The 16,838-nt window shown below is 36.2% G+C and overlaps 1 protein-coding gene across 1 annotated transcript; it reads left to right on the forward strand.

Annotated features, from left to right (window-relative positions):
- The first annotated feature begins 5,118 nt into the window (after positions 1 to 5,118).
- Positions 5,119 to 6,054, forward strand: LOC113782560. The gene is made up of 2 exons (XM_027328445.1): positions 5,119 to 5,233; positions 5,375 to 6,054. The coding sequence occupies exons 1-2, from the start codon at positions 5,119 to 5,121 to the stop codon at positions 6,052 to 6,054; spliced, it is 795 nt and encodes a 264-aa protein (XP_027184246.1).
- The last annotated feature ends 10,784 nt before the right edge of the window (positions 6,055 to 16,838 follow it).

The raw sequence follows: 16,838 nt of genomic DNA on the forward strand, positions 1-16,838 counted from the left end.
AGGCAAATCCTAGAAATGTAAGTGCTATGATACTGAGCAGTGGCAAGGAAGTGAAGGGGCCTAAATTGACAAATCCAAAAAGCAAAACTGAGAAATAGATAGAAAAGGAGATTGAAGAAAAAGAGCGCATTCACGAAAACCCTAATATAACATTTACTCTTTCAACTCCTATTAAATCTAACTTACCACCTTTTCCTTGCAGGTTGGAAAAGACAAAGAAGGTAGAAAAGGAAAAAGAAATTCTAGACGTGTTTCGAAAAGTGGAGATCAATATTCCCTTGTTGGACGCCATTAAACAGATACCAAAATACGCAAAAATTTTTAAGGATCTGTGCACCCATAAAAGGAAGCTAAGGGGTGATGAAAGAGTGGCGGTGGGAGAAAACGTGTTGACTATATTTCAAAGGAAACTCCTACCAAGGTGTGGAGACCCAAGTATGTTCATGATTCTATGTAAAATAGAGATATTCCAATTAGAAAAGCAATGTTGAATTTAGGGGCGTCAATTAACGTGATGCCTAAAATCATTTATGCTTCTCTAAATTTTGGGCCATTAAAAGACACAAGCATCATAATCTTACTAGCAGATCGTACCAACGCTTATTCAGAGGGGTTAGTTGAAGATGTTTTGATGTAAGTAAATGAGTTAGTATTCCCGATAAATTTTTATGTTCTAAACATGGGATATGAAAAGTCGTTAAATCCGTCACCTATTTTGTTAGGTTGACCATTTTTAAGTAAGGTTGGGATAAAAATAGATGTGAATGAGAGTACTCTATCAATGGAGTTTGATGGAGAAATTATACATTTTAATATTTTTTATGTGATAAAATACCTGGAGGAATCTAACTTAATTTTTGTTTTGAGTGTTATTGAACCCCTTGTACATGAAACATTTAAATTAGATGGGGAGAATGAACTGGGAGTGGTTTTGGCCAAACATCTTGAGTTGGGAGCAACTCTTAATGTGAAAATAAGTGATGAATTATACCATGCGGTTGAAGCACTGCATTCGCTCCTGTCAATTTCTTCAAGGTATGAGTTTATTTCTCTATTTGTACCAGAAATTTAGAAAAAGTTGTTGCCTTCTATTATGCAGGCACAAGAGTTGGAGTTCAAATCTCTCCCGAAATATTTAAAATATGCATTACTCGGGAATAAGAAAACATTGCTGGTGATCATTTCTGCACACCTATCGCCGAGTCAAGAAGACAGTTTGGTTCGACTTTTTCGAGATCATAAAGAGGCGATTGGGTGGAGTATCGCAGACATCAAAGGAATCAATCCATCCTTAAGCATGCACCAAATACGGCTCGAAAATGATGCTAAGGTAGTGAGACAGGCACAACGAAGATTGAACCCGCTGATGATGGAAGTAGTTAAGAAGGAGATACTCAAACTCCTGGAGGTGGAAATCATCTTCACCATCTTAGACAGGCCGTGGGTGAGCCCAATTCAAATAGTCCTGAAAAAGACGGGAGTAACTGTAGAAGAGAACTAGGAATGCGAGATGATTCCAGTCAGAAAATCCACAGGATGGTGCCAGTGCATCGATCAGAGGAGATTAAATGCTGTGACGAAAAAGGACCACTTCCCTCTCTCTTTTATTGACCAAATGATAGAGAGGTTGGCTGGTCGTGTTTATTACTATTTCTTAGATGTTTTTCAGGGTACTTCTAGATAGCGGTAGCACCGAAGGATCAGGAAAAAATCACATTCACCTGTCCGTTTGATATTTTCGCTTACCGAAAGATGCCTTTCAATTTTTGTAATGCTCCAACAACCTTCCAAAGGTACATGGTAAGTATCTTTTTCGAATATGTAGAACAGATTATTGAGGTGTTCATGGATGACTTTAGTGTATATGGGAATAGTTTTGAAGAATGTCTTGACAATCTAGTTTTTATTTTTAAAAGCTGTATAGAGACAAACTTGGTTCTTAACTGAAAAAAATACCACTTTATGGTGGAACATGGTATCATTTTAGGACATGTAGTGTTGGTTAGGAGAATAGAGGTAGACAAAGCCAAAGTAGACCTTATTTTTGCTTTACCTTACCTCGTAAGTGTACGGGAAGTACGTTCCTTTTTAGTCATGCAGAGTTTTATAGGAAATTCATCAAAAAATTTTCAAAAATTGGAGCACTATTGTTCAAATTGTTGCAAAAGAATGTAACATTTGACTTCACCAATGAATGCAAGATGGGATTTGATAAACTGAGGGAATCGTTGACATCACCACCCGTCATTCAACCCCCAGACTGGAGCCTCCCATTTGAAATAATGTGCGATACGAGTGATTATGCATTGGAGGCAATGTTAGGGCAAAGGATTGGTAGGGCGGCGCATGCAATTTACTATACATTGAAAGCATTGAATGGAGCTCAATTTAACTATTCTACGATGGAGAAAGAATTATTAGCTATTATTTTTGCACTAGAAAAATTTAGATCTTATCTGTTTGGTGCAAAAGTAATAAGGGTAAAATATACGGAACTCCCCTATGGTTTCGTGAAAAGACACGAAACCCCCATATCGTTTAGAAACATACACATAAACGCCCTAAACTTTATAACTAAAGTGAAAATAGACTTCTTAACCGGCTGAGTTACCGGCTGCAAGTTGAATACCCAAAATACCCTCATTTATAATAGAGAGGGAGAGAGAATGAACAATTGACTCTTTTCTCGTTCATCCTGTGTAAGAAAAAATACCCTAAAACAAGGGATTTGTATACTAAATTGTTGCTGAAATATTGTCAACTGAGTTGAAAACGACGTGGCTGCATTCGGTCGCGAGGAAGGGAGTAACAGATTGGTGGTTGTATCTGATCGTGAAGCTGCATTCGGTCGGGAAGAAGGGAAAGACAGATTGGTGAGGAAATCTGATCGTGAAACTTGTTCAACATTTCTAGGTAAGAATCAGAACTTATTGTTCAATATTCAGTCCATTTAATGTTTAGGATTTGTAATCCTTTTTCAATTTATTATTCCTTTTCCATATTACCCCACATTACCCCATATTTGTCATTTTTATAGTTGGTGGTCCATATTTAGGTGATTTATCAGAGAAAATGGGGTTTAAAAATGTAAAGATCTTAACTTTTTTAGCTTTTTTTGGAGAATGTGGTTGATTTCAGGAGGAAATAATATATGTCGGGTTTGGATTTGACTACAAATCAGATTTCACTTAATAATCTGATTGTTGTTATAACTAATTGTTGTTATAATCTGAAAGTGTGATGTAGCTTAATATAGTTTATTAATCTATATTTGAATTCTAAAAGTGTTGATTAAATAATTTAGGTTGGGGACCATGTCAAATCCTTTTAGGACAGTGGATATCCACATGCACTATAGTGTGTGGTTTATACATCATCCCAATATTAGGTATACAAGTGATTTAGTGAGAGTGTTTCACAATTGCGACCTTGATGAGTTATCAACATTTTCATTATTGAACCTGTACTCCAAAATTGAAAAAGAAGCAGCATGTGCAAAATTTTTGTATTCCACTCCAGACCATGATGTGGATGCAGGTGTTATCCCAATAAATGATGACGTGGACATAAAATTGTTGACTACCTGTTATGAAGGGCTTCCTTATATACATATATATGTAGAGGCAGGTCAGAGCCCTCTTAAAATTGTCTCACCGGATGGTAAGCTCTTATTTGAAAGAGTGACGAATGATGGTCCACTTGCTTTACCGTACAATGAAGATTCTTCAGAGATAAATTCAGATCTGACTAGAAAAGGTGCTGAAGTTTCACAAAATTCTGTTGATCTGACTGGTTTTGAACCATATGTTGGTGATGCAAGAGGGCAAGAAAATGATTTCGATGGCCCAACTGCTGTAGAAACTAATGATGGCACACAAAATCCCTTCGAACTAACTAAGAAAAAAGGAAGAAAGGGTGGTAAAACTCCATCGAGGAAGAGACAAACTGTGGTGCACCCTTGATGAAAGCAGCTAGAAAAACTGTCAAAAAATTATTTCAGCAAACAACCAGAATAGATGCTGTCGACAGCCAGCAAGAGGTTTCTTCAGTGAACCAAAGTAAAGAAGAATGTGAAAATCAACGTAACTTTGACAGAATCTCTGTTGAGACCAATCAAGTCAACAATGAACAGTACTGTGACTTTGACAGAATCTCTGTTGAGAAGAATCAAGTCAACAATGAACAGCAACACCACAGTGATGGAAACGAAGAACCTGATCTGGATTGGTTGAAAGAAGGTCTAGAATTTGCAGAAGATGAGGACATCTTTGCAACTGTTGGTTCAACTGTACCTCAAACAAATCAGCAAATTGGTGACTTGAATGAACAGCAGCAACAACATCAGCAACTACAAGGTGAGGAGTCCACAGCACAACATCAGCAAACTGAAGACTTGAATGAGCAGCAGCAACAACATGAGGAAGCACAAGGTGAGGAGTCCACAGCACAGCATCAGCATGGAGGATACCAACCCATTGCCCCTGACAGTAAGGAATGGAATAAACCTGTGACTGCAAATGAAGGCTTCCTATATTCTGGTGATGAAAATGGGTCTGACTACTCATATTTCAATGCTTCAGTGGAGTTTAATAAGCCAAAATTTGAATTAAAGGTTGGGAAGAAATTCACTCATTTTACAAAATTTAGAGAAACACTTGTAGAATGGAACATTAGAGAGGGACATGAAGTTTTATATGTCAACAATGACAATTGGAGGATAACTGCCAATGTGCAAAAGGATGTTCTTGGAGGATTCATGCAAGCAAAGTTAATAGGACTGACACTTTTCAGATCAAAACACTAAAGGGAGAGCACCATTGCGGCAGAGGGTATACTAACATGCATGCAACCTCAACTTATCTGACCAGAAAGTTTCAAGAGAAGGTTCGAGATAACCCTAATTGCAGCCTGGATGGCATTATTAATGATGCCAGAAGAAAATTCATGGTTAATATAAGTAGCAAAAAAACATACAGGACTAAGAGGAAGGCCAGGGAGGCAATCAAAGGTTGTGATATGGAGTAATATGAAATACTGTGGGATTATGCTGCCACGGTTAGACAGTCAAATCCAGACAGTCATATAGCTATACAAATAGACAGGAGATCTATTGAGAAAATGGCAACATTTCTAAGGCTGTTCTATGGCTTGGGTGCTCTTAAAAAGGGCTTTCTTGCAGGTTGTAGACCAATCATTGGCCTAGATGGTTGCTTTTTGAAGGGGCCCTTTGGAGGTCAGCTGTTAGCAGCACTTGGAAGGGTCGAGAATGACAATATGTTTCCCATAGCCATTGCCATTGTTGAAGCAGAAAACTATAATAGCTGGACTTGATTTTTGAAGGAACTGATTACTCATATTGGAAGGGGCAATGTAGTGCCTTATACCTTCATTTCTGACAGGCAAAAAGGACTGGTACATGCTATAGAGGAGCTATTTCCTGGTGCAGAACACAAATTTTGCCTTAAGCATCTGTTTGAGAATTTTAAGGCAAAGTTCAAAGACAGTGAACTGAGGGAATTGTTTTGGGCTACTGCATCAGCAACTAATATTGATGATATCAAGAGAGCATTGAATGCTTTGGAAATAGCTCAGCCACAAAATGAAGAGAACCTTACTGCTGCTGGTTCGTTAAAAAAGCTGCCATATCACTTGTGGTCTAAAGCACATTATGAAATGACCGCTAAGACTGATATTTCAGTCAACAACCTAAAAGAGAATTTCAACAACTACATTTTAAAAGCAAGAGACGAGCCAATTGTGACTCTTCTTGAATTTTTCAGAAGAAAGTTAATGCAACGATTGATATTGAAGAGGCAAGGCATGGAGAAATATGGAGGTAGATTGTGTCCAAACATTGTTGAGAAATTAGTCAAAAGTGTAGAGAAGAGCAGACATTGTATTGCTGTATTTGATGATATTGAATCATTTGAGATTGATGGTTTCAACAGAACCTCTGTTGTGAACTTGCAACGTAGAAGTTGTTCATGTGGTGCATTCCAGTTAACTGGAATTCCATATGTGCACGCTATTTCTACATTCAAAGTATGCGGATGAAGGTTGAAAACTATGTCGATGAGTGCTATAGTAAAGAGGCATACTTGAGGGCATATGCTTATAGCATTGGAGCTGTGTCCATCCAAAGAACACTGGATTGATAGTGGAATGCAGCTGTTAAATCCACCATTTGTGAAGAAACAACCTGGGAGACCTAAAAAACTTAGGAGAAGAGGTCTGGATGAACCGAGAAATCCACAAAGAGCTTCCAAAAAGGGGTTGCCAGTATACTGTAAGAGATGTTTAAAAGCTGGCCATAATAGGAGAACTTGTAAGGAACCTCCTCATTCCAAATCCAAGTTGTACAAGGTACATTTAAGTACTTGAATTTTTCTTGGACTATGTACTCTTGATAATTTTTCCAGCAGTAAATTTTTTACCCTGGTTGCAGGCTCCAGCAAGCAATACCCAACGAGGGGCAACAACAACTTCCACTTCAGCCTAAACCAGAGAAGCACCAGTGCATCAAGTATCTCAGCAAAGCAGCACTGCTGCAGTTACTGACAATAACCCCAGTTCTCGATCCAAAAGATTTAAGAAAAATTAGGATCAGGAAATTATGGATGTTATTTTTAGGACTTGTGTCGATGTAAACAAGTTGTAATGGCATATATGCTATCTTTAGAGCAGACATTATATAATAGATTAACATGTTTTGTAAGTGATACTCTTTTTTGTAATGACATTTTTGGCATTATTACTCTTTTTTGTAATGCCATATATTGGATTGTGGTTATCATATTATGACAGTTGATTTATGAGTAAACAAGTTGTATGGTTATTATCTTTCTTTCAAACAGGAATACAAACCATGACAAAATTTGGAATTTGGTACATCATTATGCTGCCACTATTTGGTACATCATTATGCTGCCACTAACCAAATTACTATTTTCTATAAGCAGCAATAACTAGAGATAAACAACAAATAATAAGAGACAAAATCATTATCACTTTCAACATCCCCACAGTGCCTTCAACCATGCTCAACTTTGCATGTAGCCCCAACAAAATGTCACCATTGTTCACAGCCAGCATATCTTTATTACTGTTCACTCTTGGAGAGAATCCAGAACTTTCGTCTAATCTTGTTTCTGGACTTTGACTAGTACATTCATTGCCCATTCCATCCCTTCTTAGAGGATTGCACCATGCCCAAAAGGAGCAGGATTGATCTTCACAAATGTAATACAGCCTACCTTTTGAGGGTTTGTTGGACTCCACGATCTTGATTTTTGCTCTTTTCTTGCAGAAGCACCGAGACCATTCATACATTAGATCAGTCAAACCTCCTCCAAAATTTGCAGAAGTGGACATGGCGACTTCGATATACCCAGAAGTAGATCTTCTCCCTTTTTCCTTTCACTCTTTGATAGCTTCAAATCTATTCTCCCTTAATATGTAGTGCCTTCCATATAGCAACTGAAGGGTAGCTTGGGAATGAAACTCACGATCTTTTCAAAAGAACCTCGCAGACCCATTATCAGTAGTTCGCTCAGCCGGTTATAGGTCTATTTTCACTTTAGTTATGAAATTTAGGGCGTTTATGTGTATGTTTCTAAACGATAGGGGGGTTCCGTGTCTTTTCGCAAAACTATAGGGGTGTTCCGTGCATTTTACCCAAGTAATAATTTTCTCTGATCATGTAGCTTTAAGGTACTTGTTGACGAAGGAGGATGCAAAACCAAGGCTCATCAGATGGATTCTACTCTTGCAAGAGTTCGACTTGGGGATTAAAGATAAAAGTGGGGAAGAGAACTTGGTTGCTGATCACTTGAACCGCTTGCTTACAAATAAGGAGAATCAGCCATTGAAAGAGGCGTTTCCAGAGGAGCAATTACTCACTGTTGATTCATCTGCACCTTGGTATGCTGATATTGTGAATTTCTTAGTAACTAATCAATTACTTGTAGATTGACCAAAGGCTAAGAGAGACAAATTGAAAAGTGATGCCAAATACTACATTTGGGACAACTCCTATCTTTAGAGGTAATGTTCGGATCAAGTGCTAAGAAGGTATGTAAGTGCAGGTGAATTCCACTCTAATTGAACTAATTTTGTTATCAAAACCTTAATCTTATGAGAGATTTGTGTAATTTTACAAACTTCAGGAGAGACTAGTGAAATTATCAGAAACCTCAGGGGAGGTTTTTGAAATTATCCCTTTGATTTATCAAGTAGTTAAACCTTCAAAAAAAAAAAAAGAATCCATTAGATCCGGTTCTAGAAAAACACAAAAAGTACACTTCCTATACATTTCAATCATTAAGCAAAAGTTGGCTACATGGCTGCATAGCAAACTACACCAATTCTGCTGAGTGGAAGAAAATACAAATTATTCAAATTGAAGCACTTGTGTTGGCTACCATGAGATATGAATTTGACCTAAGTCAAATGATTTTTACACATCCTAAATTTAATAGCTAGTGCCTAAGGTGCTTGAAGTTTAAGAACACCTAACCAAAAAACCAATGTAGAAAAATCAAGCTTTCTTAATTTTTTCTTCCCTCATTCTTCTTTTGTAGATGGATTCTCCCATCCCTTCTATCTTGTTCTGACAATGGAACGCAAATGATCAATAGCAACATGCAATTTTTTAAATACCTCCTAGTCCTAAACCTGCTCGCTTTCGCCTATTTTTGCAGTTGCACATAAACTATCATAATAGCAATTTTAATCCCATCTATTTCGGAACTAGAATCAAACGGGTTGTTAGTGGTCATTTTTAAAAATATTTATGTTGGTATTATCCTTACCAATTACTTTCTGATTATTTATATGGCTTGGTTAACAAGGTGCATAGTTTATTTGGATCTATATGACCAAAATTTTGTTGAAAACTTGTTCAATTTGCAATTTCAGATAAAAGACAACGAAGATCAGATTATGTAGTGTCTCAAACAAAGAAAAATATGTATCTGTATTTTTGGGTTAGAAGTATCGTTGCTTGTAAACTCTGTTAAGCATATATTTCGATTTTGTGCACATTTCTCAATATTCCATGGATTGACTTAGAGAATATGGTATTTTGAAGTCATAACGAGGCTAGCCGCCACCTTGTGAGACTCAGATAAGCTCTATTTGGATTCTTCATTTTTTGTCAAACAAATTTTTTAAATAGAATACTACACTAATACACAAATAAAAACAACTCCAAAACATCACATTACAATATGTCAAACAAACTTCAAATATACAAAAAGAAGTAAAAAATAAAATTTACACCATCTTCTTCTTCTACCGACCACAACCACCCCTACCTACCACCGCCACAACCTTCTCCCTCCTCCTCTCTCCTTCACCTCTCTCTTTCTCTTTCCTCTCTTTTTTCCTTCTCCTCCCCTTCCTATTTCCTGCCACATCGCCCGGCTAGATCGAAGGGTGTGACGGGGAATGGGAAGGGGAGGAAGAGGAAAAAAGAGAGAAAGGATGAAATGGGAGGGAAAGAAGAGAGAAGGAGAGAGGGGGTGGCGGTGTGTGGTAGTGTTAATTTTTAAAAAATACCTTACAAATTTATATACTTTTAAAATATCCCAAAATATATCCCAAAACACCTCCAAAAACACCACCAAACTAAAAACATGTATGGTGAAAGTTTTTTATATATATTGTTACAATAAAATATTTCATTTTTTTTTTTGCTTTATCTGTTGGCATATTGGTGACATTTTCTATATAAATTCAAACTCTCATTTCAGTAAAGTCAAATAGAAGTTGTTAGATAGATAGTGCTGCTTCTTGATAATTTACTTTTTTCTGAATACATATGGTGCTCCTATTACTGACATTGGTCTAAGTTGTTATTTGAAGTACCACCATAGATTATGCTAATGTAATCTTACCAGAGAATGACTTGTCAGTAACTAATTCTTTGTTGTTTTCAGTGACATGCTTGTTTAACACCCATCCAATATAAATAATGTCAATGCAATATTGAATCAAGTAAGATAGGCTAGAATTGTTGAAATTGTTGTTAAAAATAGGATGGTAGTAATATTTTAATAGTTTGCCATGCAAGTCGCATGAATTAAGTTAGTGTGAAACCAATTGCCTTTGCTCACCTGTTGCCAACTAAAACTGTTGGTTCTTTAACTACGTCTTTCAAAAAAATCCACAACCTGATCTCTCAAACCCAAAGCATCATACTCAATTAGTGCCTTCTTGCTCCAACCAAAGCCCAGTAAGTCAAGTGCATAAACTTTGTACTTTTTAGCTAATTCTGGGATGTTATACATGAAGAGAAAATCAGAGAGGACAAAAAACTCTTTATGCCATAAAATGCACCAATAACTCTGCTTGCCTAAATATATGATGACTAGCACAATTACGAACCTCATCATTGTTATATTGTGCAAAACTCAGCATTTTCTGTCTTGTGCTTTCTTTAAATAATAAGTCCTTTTTAGCCACTAAAAGTTACGTCTTGCAATTTGATTCTATTACAGATAGCTTGTTTTAGTAAAAGCATATTTAATAGTGAATTGTGGTTGAGAGCTTGCACAATTGTTAATGGAACAGTGTTACATGTTTAGACTTATGGAGCTGATTTTATATGCATTTCTGGTACAGAATATAATGGATTTGGTGTTGGAATTGAAAAAGGAGCTGGACATGGATTTTTCCCGTCCACCAAACATTCGCAAGCTTGTTGTCGTCAAAGGCCCAATGCTTATTAACAAGAAGGACAACTCAAAAGGCCTTCTTCTTCTTGTGTCTCGGCCCAATCAAGTAGAGGTGGGTAACTGCAAATGGGCGTTGTACGTGGGCCTGGTTGCTATTGGAGTGGTTATTGAGTGGGCCTTTTAGAGGGCTTGAAGAAAATTCTTGTGTATTTTGGATTGGGCCTTACACAACAACTTAGAGAGGGTTTGGAGAACACAATCAGAAAAGTTGGTGAAGAGTTTGTGGCCAAGTGGGTCAGTGGAGGTTGCCCACTACTAATGAGAACCAATACTCTACATGTCCACATAGATAGGCCCAAGTTATTTTGGATGAAGGTGGCCTAGTGAATGTAATGCAAATTTTTAGAAATAATGTCACAAAAAATTTCTTGTCATGTGGTTTTGTAATAGCAAATTTCTAGGAATAATAGTTTTGTAATTTCTTTGTTGGTTGCGATTTTCTTTTGTATCTAATTCTCCTTTTTCTACTAAATAACTGTCTAAGTAAATACAAATATCCAAATAATGTATGGTCATTATTTGGCAAACAATGCAAAATTTGATAATGTAAACTTGTAAAGCCTAAACAATGCCATATAATTCAGACAAAATTAATGTGTACAGATGATTGTGAATACTAATTAAATATAACATTTCGATTATAAAAATATATAAATTAGTTTGCTGTGAAGCCATCTAGAAACTATTGTGTCGATAGTTTCAAACTTCAATAACCGTTTATGCCTTTCCTACAAGCAGTAATATGATTGGCAATTGAGGATGCATTGGGCTGCAAATGGGCATTTAAAGAACGTGTTTTGTTTCGACTAGACCTGATAATTTTGCCCAAAACCCAACAACCTACCCAATCCACCCACTAATTTGAGAGGTTGGGTTGGGTAAGTTGAGTATTGGGTCAATTTTGGGTTGGGTAATAAAAATTCACATATATTTTGGACAGTTTGAGTATTTGTGTTGGGCACCATAGTGATAAGTGTAACTTCATCAATATAAATGATAGTTGTTTACTTCATTCGGTAGTTCTGATGCCTAGCTTTTTTAACATAGTAAGCAACAACTTGGGCTGATGACCAACTAGTTTTCCATTAACTTGGAATATGTTTACCCCTTTTTTTGGGTGAACTAGGCTGATAGTGATACTGGAAATGACAATAGGATCAGTCAACTCCCAGATGATCTCCTGTCGGAAGTCCTTTCACGTTTGCCCTTAATAGAAGCTGTTAGGATGAGAATTTTGTCAAGAAGATGGAGAAATATTTCTGAACATAGATTTGAGCTAGAATTTCAATGTTGCCTTGATATGTTTGGAAGGACAGCGTGTTGCCATGCAAATTATAGTCCTTACCTCAAGCGTAGGTTCTTGAAAGCTGTCAATCAGTCATTATTGCTTTATTCAGCTCACAAGATAACATTTTTCTGCTTGAGATTCTGCTTGTGGAAAGAATATGCTTCTGAATTTAGGCTCTAGATGCAGTATGTTGCTAGATTAGAGGTTGAACTAATCTCCTTCAGCTTTATCTGTTGCCCTTTTCTCCTTGATGAATATGGCAACATGCTTCACCACCATATATCAGCTGAAGAGAAGAATCATGCGATCCAAGAGGGTAAAGTGATTGATTTGTTTGCTTTCCCTTTTCAACTTCTTTTTGAAGCACCCGCAGTGGAACAATTTTTTTGTTTGAGTTTTTGTACCCTTCAACCAGGTTTTCAAAGGCCAATTTAACTCTCTAAAAGTCCTTAACTTATTTCTGGTTCCTGTGGGCAATGGAGAAGTACCAACCATTTTATCTTCTAGTTTGAACCTTCAGATGTTGAATGTTAGACATTGTAAACTTCCTTCTAAGTTGTGTATCTCTGGTGAATGTCTCTTGCTGAAGTCTCTTGTGATCAAATTTTGTCCTGGGGTGAAAGCAATGTTGTCAAAATCGTGATTCGGATCATAGGATCGTACGATCCGGATCGTATTCGAAATCGAAAAATACCTCATTTTGCATGGGATCTGTAGAATCGCTTGTAGGATCGTGCGATCCTACGACCCTATTGCGATTCTATGAAATTTTGCAAGTTTTAGAAAAATGAGGCTAAATTTTGTAACAAAATGAAAATATTTAGGGCAAGTTTATAATTTACTGAAGAATTGCAACCTTTAATTGCAATTGTGTGACAATTTTTGTTTCAAAAGTCAAAAAAACACACTAAGGGGGTGCTTGTTTCACAGATTGGAATCGGAAATGGAAATAGAATCATGAATTCTAGTTTTGAAATTAAACTTTTCATTCCAATATCTAGCTTGGTTCACACATTGGAATTAGCATCATTCCAATTCCTGATGCTTGGTTTGATGAGTGTTTTGGAATTAAATGCAATTAAATTTCAAATTTACTACTGATATAACAATTCTTATAAAACAAAAGAATTGCACATATGATAAATTAACATCTCCATAATTGTAACTACAATAGTTATTAACTTTTTATAAAACATAAGAAAATCATAAACCATAAAAAAAATTAATAACAAAAAATAAATATAGTGGCTGCATTAACAAGGAGTAAATTCCCAAAAAAGGGAGTTTTTAAACTAACTTCCCAAAGGGTGGCGATTTTTGAGTCTCTTCCCAAAGGGTGAAAAATGCATCCAAGGAATGTGTTCTTCCAAATAAAAACGTAACTTTCAAATACGCTATTTTAATTTTCATAAATTTTTTTAAATATGAAAAATTGGTTAAATAGCGCATAACATACCAGCTCTTTATGGAAAACTGACAGATTTTGTAGTATGTTTTGTACCAACTCTTTATGAGAAACATACCAACTCTTTATGAAAAAAATTGGTTAAATAGGGTCCAAAGAAAAAGTAGTATGTTTTGTATTTAACATAAATTAAATATGTGAAAGTTAAAAAAAAAAGAAATTGCTCATAACATACCAGTTCTTTATGAGAAACTGACAGGTTTTGTATTTAACGCCTATAACTATGAAACTGAAAGGTATTCAGGCAAACAATTTTACAAATAGGTACAAGGCAACCAGAAGCCCACCCAAACTATACCAGTATTCACGGATCAAATAACCAAAAGATCAAGAATCGATTGACCCTTTGTTTCTGAGCTTCCATTGAATGCGTAATTCAAGAAAACACAGTGACTAGCGTGAGTGGAATAAAAGTGAGAAGGTGATGGGTCCAGAGCATAGCATTTTGGTCCAATTAGAGTTATTGTGTCAGATTCCCTTTTTTTTTTATTTCTAGCTAGCCAGTGAGTAGCTTGAAAAAACAGAGAAGAATGAAGAGAAAAGCTTGCATAAGGAGAAGAAAATTGCAGAGGCAATGGAGAATAAATTTTGGATAAGAGATGAAGAAGAAGAGATAGGAAATCTGATGAAGAAGAAGAACAGAAGGTGCAGCGTGCGATGGAGAGGAAGAGAAGGTAGGTCCGTCATAAATATTATCTGAGGGAATCAGTTGAGGGTTTTGTCCAAAACCTCTCAATTTGCTCAGGAATGGGATAAGTCTGATTTTTTAGAAATGATTCCAAAATTTGCATTCCAATAGACTTAATCCAAGCATCAAATAAGGGGTTCATTCCTTTCGGTGATTCCCAGACCCTTTAACCAAGCAGCCCCTAAAGATTCTCACGGGTCATACGGCTTTGGGAATAGAAAAGGGCACTGAGAAAGACAAAGGGACTTTTCAATTTTCATTCTACCAAAACCAAATTAGGGCATTTAATTCGGTAGAGGTGAACTGGAGCAATTTTTTCCCCATCTCCACTTGAAGCTTCTTTTCCATCTTGATTCCAAAAAAATTCGGCAGAGGTGAACTGGAGCAGAGGTGAATTGCATTTAGTTATTTTGGCAGAGGTGAATTGGGCAGAGCCGCAAAGGTGAACTGGGCAGAGGTGAATTGCAAGCCGTCTCCATTGCTTCTCTCTCTTCGACCCTTTTTCCTCCTTACTCCTCCTGTGAGTTTTTTTATGAGCTTTGGAGTTTGGACTGCTACCAACTTCTGTTCTAAGATATCAAGATTTGGCTTTGTATATCTCCTTATGTTTTTTCTTCCATTTTGATGAACTTCCAAAAGGATTTATTTCTTCCTTGCTTGCTATCTATCGATCCTGTTGACTTGTTCCAGGGAGCTCAACCTTTAATTGTAACATTTTATTTCCTTGTCATTCTTTGTTGGTGTTATCTTGAAACTAAGAAGCATCTCGTGTTCAAATTATCATGAAACTAAGAAGCATTTTATTTCAAAGTTAGGTTGCTCTAGATTGGAATATAAATTATCTCGTGTTTCCACTTTTCATTTTTGTTTTAATATCAGAAACTAAAAAATGTTACGTTCTAGATTTTCACTAGATTTTCAGGTTTCTGGCCTTACGATACTCACTGTGGGATTAAGACTGATAAATTGCATTGAATTATTAGTATTTTGGATTTAGTATTAAGGGTCAGTAACATAAGTATCACCTGGGAAATGTGCTTCTTGAAAAATTAAGAACACCTGAGAGGTAGAGGTAGTTTTTTGGTGAGAAAAATTGGTAGTTAGTGATTACTAGTTACACTAAATAATGGTTGGATTAAATCACTGTTAAAATTTCTAGACAAGTTTTTTCTTGGGTTGCTAACTTGTTATCACTATGATTAAGGGTGTTAAAATTTATTTTGTTACCTAACTATGAAATAATCATTGTCTTTGTTTTTTTGGTGTTTCTTTAAGTGTATGTTCACTTGTACATTTATCATTAGTTTGACTTTCTTAGATGTATGTAATATGTTTGATCCGGATATCATGGCTGGTTCCTTATGAATATTCTAACCTATTTGGCAGTGTTTTAATATCTTTTTCCACTTCAAAGAAACAAAGTAGAAAAAATGCACCGGGTGCTCGATCGGATCCTGGGTGGGATCATGGAATTGAAATTGATGCTAACAAAAAGCAAGTTCAGTGTAAATACTATGGGATTACTCGAGCAGGTGGTGTGTATAGGCTTAAGCATCATTTAGCTTGTACACATGTAAATGTTGAACCATGTCCCAACGTTCCTGAAGATGTTAGAACACAAATTTTTGACTTACTAAGTGCAAGCTCTGAGGAATCAAGGAAAAAAAAAACAAAGGGTTAGTACCATGTATGATTTAGAAGAAGAAGAACGAGAAGTTAAGCAGCGGGCTAAGAAATGTTCGATGGAAAATTTTGTTGTGAGAAAACCTAGGGGTCGAATGTAAGACAAACAACCATAAATGAGAAATGGAAGAAACATGATAGAGATGAAGTTTGTCAAATCATGGCTAGGTGGTTTTATACAAGTGTCATTCCATTTAATGCTGTAAATAACCCTTTGTTTCCTTTAATGATTAAAAAATTGGGAGAATATGGAAAAGGGCTTAAACCACCTTCTACCATGAAATGAGAGTGACATTTTTGAAAAAAGAGTGAAAGAGACATTGAACTTGCTCAATACCTACAAAATAGAGTGGAAAAAAACTGGTTGTACTATTATGTCCGATGGGTGGTCTGACCAAAGAAAGAGAACAATGAACAATTTTCTTGTGAATAGTCCAGCTGGTATTGTGTTCTTATCTTCTATAGACACCACTGATATTTCAAAGACAGCTCAAAAGTTATTTGAATTGTGAAAAAATTGGAGAGGATAATGCTGTGCAGGTCATCACCAATAATGCTTCTAATTATAAGGCAGCTGGAAAAATATTGATGGAAAAGAGAAAAAGATTGTTTTGGACCCCTTGTGCTGCTCATTGCATTGATCTAATGTTGGAAGATTTTCAAAAGTTTGATTCGCTCCACAAAATTACAATACAAAAAGCGAAATCGGTGGTCACATATATTTATTCATGGGGTACAGTTATTAATTGGATGAAAGAGTTCACCAATGGCAAGGAGTTGATTGGGCCTGGAGTTACTCGCTTTGCTACTTTATACTTGACTATGAGACGTCTAAGCGAGTTGAAATGGAATTTGTTTACCTTTTTCTCTTTGGATAAGTGGAAAACAAGTACATATGCTAGGAGAAGAAAGAGAAAAAAATTGAAAGCATCATTTTTGATAATCAACAATTTTGGTCAAATGTGGAGCTATGTTTAA

This window comes from Coffea eugenioides, chromosome 9 (assembly GCF_003713205.1).
Source record: "Coffea eugenioides isolate CCC68of chromosome 9, Ceug_1.0, whole genome shotgun sequence".
Taxonomy (NCBI): Eukaryota; Viridiplantae; Streptophyta; class Magnoliopsida; order Gentianales; family Rubiaceae; genus Coffea; species Coffea eugenioides.